Here is a 6,000-nt window from a genome sequence, read left to right on the forward strand (position 1 = left end):
AGTTGAGGGAAGTGTAGGGAGTGGATAAAAAGCTAACCTCAGTCAGGAAGGGGTTTAAGTCCTGCCTCTAATACATACCAGTTGTGTGACCCTGGGCAAGTCACTGAAACTTCTCGGTGCCCCAGGTGACCCTCTTAAGACCATTCATTACAGAGCAGTGCTAATCTTCTGCCCTGGTCAAAGGAATTTCCTCAAGATCATTCTCTATATCAGTAGTGTCCAACCCAAATGTTGGTCACTAAGCTTTACTGAAGGATCCCTGCCATCTGCATATTGACTTAGAAAACCACAAAGTAAGATTATCTATGTCTTATTGTATTTTTTTAAATTAATTTTGTTGACTATTTCCCAATTACATCTTAACCTGGTTAAGGTAGCTCTCCAGGCTCCTTGTTTCACACCTCTGCTATACACCAATAAAATAAAAAAAAAACTGGTCCCAAAACAGAAAAAAAAGAATATGGGGAACACAGTAGAGGTAGCCTAATATAGTGGGAAGGAAGGCAAAAAGAACCTGTGTTTATTAAGCCTCTACTTCTATGCCAGGTATTGTACTGAGCATTCTACAAAGATGATCTCATTTATGCTGAGTTTTGTTCTCTGACCCTGCTTTGATTTTTTGTCACATTCTGGGGATCAGTACCCTAAATTCTACAGAGCAAATACATCCTTGAAACCATTTCTCATGCCAGGTCAATTTTGTGACATCAGCTTTCTCATAACTCACATTTTTTTTATGCATAATCCTTGCTTATTTCTGGGCTAGCTTTTCTGATGCTCCCCCAAAATCTAGCTGGGCAGTAGAGATAAATTCATACCAAATGGGATCATTGGGTTTAGATCTGGAAGGAAGCTAAGGGATCATTCAACCTTGCTCCTTTAATTTTACAGGTGAGGTAACTGAAGGCCATCAGAAAGATTAAGTCAACTGCTCAAATGTCAACATGGCAGGAAAATTTAAACTCAGGAACTTTGTTTAGTTGTTTTCAGTGTGTCCTACTCTTCATGACCCCTTTTTTGGGGGTTTTCTTGGCAAAGATACTGGAATAGGTCACCATTTCCTTCTCCAGTTCATTTTACAGATGAGGAAACTGAGCAAATGGGGTTAAGTGACTTGCCCAGGGTCACACAGCCAGTAAATGTTTTGAATTCACGTCTTCCTGACTCTAGGCCTAGCGCTCTATTCACTGCACCACCTAATTGCCCTGTGCCACCTAACACTGATTGTCAATCCAGTAATTTTTCTCAACTCTGCCCACCCCATGATTGCCATAGATAATTGAGTCTCCAAATATTGTGGCAGATGAATCAGCCTCTTAAAGGGTAAAGGCATTCCCCTGCAATATTATTTTTATTAATACATAGCTACATAGAGGCAGTATGTCATAGTATATAGGAAGCTGACTTTGAAACCAAATTTCTCATACATACTAACTATGTGACTCAGGGCATATCCTAGTCTTTCCATGTTCTAAGTCAGAAGTGTCAAACATGCTACCAGACCAACATTCCAAGTACCTTGGGAACCAGATTAAAATGTAATTGGAAAATGTTTTCCAAATAAACAAAAATACAACGTAGATATTGTTAATTTGTAGTTTTCTAAATCAATATGCTTCCACAGGGATCCACTGCTCTTAGGAGCTCTCCAAAATTTTTTTTTTTTGGGCAATTGGGGTTAAGTGACTTGCCCAGGGTCACACAGCTAATAAGTGTCAAGCGTTTGGTCTGAGGCCAGATTTGAACTCAGGTCCTCCTGATTTTAGGGCTGGTACTCTGTCCACTGTACCACCTAGCTGCCCTAACTCTCCAAAATTTTAAGTGGCCTAAAAGGTACTGAACTACATTGGTAGAGCTTCCTCATCTGTGAGTTCCCTGAACTATAGAAATCACAGGTCCAGGTCTATATCTATATCCACAGCCATAGATATCTATATTAAATCCATATCTAGTGGACTTTTGGAGAAGAAAATGACAAACCACTCCAGTACCTCTGCCAAGAAAACCCCAAATGGGGTCATGAAGAGTTGGACAGGACTGAAAAACAACAAAAGTGGCCTTTTATCCACTAATGGATGTAATAGGGAATATGTAATTAAACATAATTGGGAAATATTTTTAAAAAATAAAAAGTCCACATAGATAGGATATGAATATAGATAGATATGGGTTCAAATATAGATGTTGATATGGAGAGATAGATATGTAGATAAAGATATATATATATATAGACATAGTCATAGATGAAGATATCCCTGTATATGTTTCTACTGCAGAGCTCTGCCTGTATCAGTACCCAAAAATGAGCTGTATTCAACCTAGTTCCATGTGGGGTGGGAGGGCATGCATCAATGCCTGCTGCTGGGGAGGTTGACCTTGGTCTCAGGGGTTCTAAACTACAGGAAGGTTAAAGCCTGTCGGATTCTGCTACACTCAGTCTAGCACTAATATGGTGATCCTCCCGGACCAGGCTGCTAATGAGGACAAAGCAGGCCAGATCAGAAAACCAGTACAGTTAAAGCTCCCAAGATGGTCAGTACTGGGCTCAGACTCATGTACAGCTGAAGCCCTGGTAGCCTGGGTGAGATGGAGAGACCCAATCTCCATGAGAATTTCATGTCAATCAGATTGATGCTATTAGGGGAAGGTGATTTTACTCATTTGTTTTCAATCTCCTCTTTAGGAAAGCGTGTATGTATGGGAGAGCAATTGGCAAAAATGGAATTATTCCTGATGTTTGTAAGCCTTATGCAGACCTTCACCTTTACTTTACCTAAGGACTCCAAGAAGCCTATCATGACCGGAAGATTTGGCTTGACTTTATCACCACATCCATTTAATGTGATTGTTTCTAAAAGATGAAGAAAAAACCCAAGAAGAGGTGGTGGAACAGAAAGTCAATTGAAAAATGACCTTCTTCTGAAATACTGGTTTTTCCTTCTACAGTTACAAGCAACCATTCTGAGACTTAAAAATTTCTGGTTCCAGGTCCAGGTTAGGTGAAAATGGAAAAGGGAAAAGGCAAGAGTGGAAACTCGCCTCTCACAGAAAACACCTGAATCCTAACAGAAATACCCCAAGCATTCTGTGACCTCATCATCAGTTCAGGCACTTGTATTTGTAAATTTACTTAAGTAAATAATGGCCAAGGTTCTGAACTGGGAAACAGAAAACATAGATTTTAATCCTGTTCAAGACTAATAAGTCAATTCTTTCACCTCCTTGTGCCTCAGTTTCCCCATATGTAAAATGGGAATAACAATTTCTAAGGTATGAAGATTAAGAATTTGTTGTCCTTGTTGAAATGAACTTTTAGGAAAGCACAGTGAGCTTTCTGAGAGTGAGAGTCGAAGATGGACTGATTTGACTATTGGTTGGTTATGACAGGTGACAAAATATGGAAGCTTTATCCAAATCTGAATAGTTTAAAACAGCAGTTCTCAAACTTTTTGGTCTTAGGACCCCTTTTACACTCTTAAAAATGATTGAGGATTCAAAGAGCTTTTGTTTATATCGATATTTACCATATTAGAGATTAAAATATCTTAGTATTATTTATGAAAACAGTTTTGACCTCATAAATGCCCTGAAAGTGTCCCCAGATCATACTTTAAAAACTACTGCTTTGGGGTGTAGAAGTAATTTCAGTTGGGACTTGAAAACTTGGAACTACATTGGGCTAGATCTTAAGACTTAGCTTTTTTTTTCTTTTTTTTTTTGTGGGCATTGGGAGAAGCATACATACCCATGTTGAGGAGAAAAATTCAAGATTTAACTTTTACAATATATCTTAAAGCCATAGTTTAAATCTATGTAACTACCTCTGAATATTCAGTGCATGCATGAGTGATGAGCACGGCTAAAGAAACAAGCTGTGTTTATGTCACAGAATTCCTTCCTTTCCGGGTTTTGCTTGTGATGATGATGGAGCTTTGCTTCCTGCACATTTACTGGCTGCAGTGTTTCAGTTGGCTTTCCTCTTGTGGTATTGCCCAGAAGAGAATAAAGATTCACCAGGGAATGGTTCTGGTTTCAGATCTCACCGTGCTCGTACCATTTGCCTTTTCTCTTTCATTCTTTTCAATGCATTCAACCTTTTCCTTAGAATACCTTCATAGGGGCAGCTAGGTGGCGCAATGGATAGATCTCCAGCCTTGGAGGAGCTGAGTTCAAATCTGGCCTCAGACACATGACACTAGCTTTGTGACCCCGGGCAAATCACTTAACCCCTATTACAAAACCAAAAGAAAAAAAAAAAAAAAAAAAGAGAATACCTTCATAGGCCAGAAACAAAACAACAACAAAAGCATGCCCATCTTGCCTGCCTGGCAATTGGTTTAAAAAAAAAAAAAGTCATGTTTTAAAGGAACCTACAGCACGGATGCTTAACCCAGGGTCTATGAATTTAGATGGGAAAAAACTACATTTTTATTTTTTCTAGCCTTTGTAAGCCTATGTATTTTATTTTAGGTACTTAAAATTATTCTCCTAAGAAGGGGTCTATAGGCTTCACCAGGCTGCCAAAGGGGTCCATCACACCAGAAGATTAAGAACCTCTGAGCAAGAGGGACTAATCTGTATTTAACATTCTTTGTTGAACTGAGCAAAATGGCCAATTTTTTTTCTTTCAATGCAACTATTTGGGAAAAGCTACTGTTTCATTCCAGTCTACCAGTCCAGGTATAGGCAAAATCCTTTGAGTGAAATTCTTCTTTTTCATTGTGGAGGGGGAAAAAAAAGGTTTTTGGAGAATATTGTACACTTCACTAAAAAAAAAGACTGAGTATGGTTTTCCCTTTTCCATTACAAATATATGAGTGAATGAAAGAATAAGTATTAAGTGCTTACTACGCACAAAACATTGTGCTAAGTGCTAAGAGACACTTAGAGAAATAAGACAGCCCCTGCTCTCAAGAAGCTCACATTCTTTTTTTAATTTGTTTTTCTATTTTATTATTTCCAATTACATGTACAAACAATTTTTAACATTCTTTTTTTTTAATTTTGAGTTCCAAATTCTTTCCTTCCCTCTTCTCCCCCATCCTTGAGAAGGTAAACAATTTGATGTCGAATATACAGGTGCAGTCGCGCAAAACATATTTCTGTATTAGCCATGTTGTGAAAAAAAACACAGGCCAAAATAAACCCTAATAGCAATAAGAAAAAAAAGAAAGTAAAAAAGTATGCTTCAATTTGTATTCAGACTTCATTAGTTCTTTTTCTGAAGGTGGATAGCATTTTTCATCATAAATCCTTTGGAATTGTCCTAGATCCTTGTATTGTGGAGAATAGCTAAGTCATTCACAGTTGATCATCGTACATTATGGCTGTTTCTGTGTACTATGATCTCCTGGTTCCGCTCATTTCATGTTGCATCAGTTTATGTTAGTCTTTTCAGGTTTTTCTGAGAGCATCCTTCTCATCATTTCTTACAGCAGAATAGTATTCCATCATGGTCATATACCACAACTTATTCAGCCATTCACAATTTATAGACGTCCCCTCAATTTCCACTTCTTTGCCACCACAAAGTGAGCTGAGAAGCTCATGTGCTAATGAGAGAGACAACCAATATGGAAGCTTTCAGCTACAAGTCAGATGGAAAGGTCTTACAGTCTTTAGAATGTAGCAATGAAGTAAGATGGTAAGTGCTGATGTAGGCCTAGTGAGGATTAATTAATTAATTAATTAACTGATGAACCAATAGATTTGAAATAGAACTTGTTCGTACTTCTACAGATCCATATTTTATATTCATGCCTTCAAAACCTTTCTGAAGCTTTTATTCTATGCATGATACTAGAGTAGTATAAATGGGGAAAATATTAAGCCTGGAGAGGGCAAGGGTCCTACTTGGGGCATGTGCCATTGGGTTTTCTAACTTTACTTAAAGGAAAGTGTTATGTTGATTGACCTTTGTATTGTTTGAAAATGCCATAACTCCGAATGGATGTAATTTATTTGAATTGCTTAGAGCTGTTTTTGTATTTAATTTGCATA

General features: G+C 37.9%; 1 protein-coding gene across 1 annotated transcript in view; it reads left to right on the forward strand.

The window, feature by feature from the left end:
• LOC114024532 (cytochrome P450 2U1) overlaps nucleotides 1–3,506 on the forward strand; it is a 47,730-nt gene extending 44,224 nt beyond the window's left edge. The window contains exon 5 of the mRNA XM_027837567.1: nucleotides 2,684–3,506. Coding sequence (XP_027693368.1) covers nucleotides 2,684–2,862 — 179 coding nt within the window. The 3' untranslated portion in view covers nucleotides 2,863–3,506. The remainder of the gene's footprint in view (nucleotides 1–2,683) is intronic.
• Nucleotides 3,507–6,000: the final 2,494 nt, after the last annotated feature.

This window comes from Vombatus ursinus, unplaced genomic scaffold (genome assembly GCF_900497805.2).
Source record: "Vombatus ursinus unplaced genomic scaffold, bare-nosed wombat genome assembly UNPS02014821.1, whole genome shotgun sequence".
In the NCBI taxonomy this organism is placed as follows: domain Eukaryota; kingdom Metazoa; phylum Chordata; class Mammalia; order Diprotodontia; family Vombatidae; genus Vombatus; species Vombatus ursinus.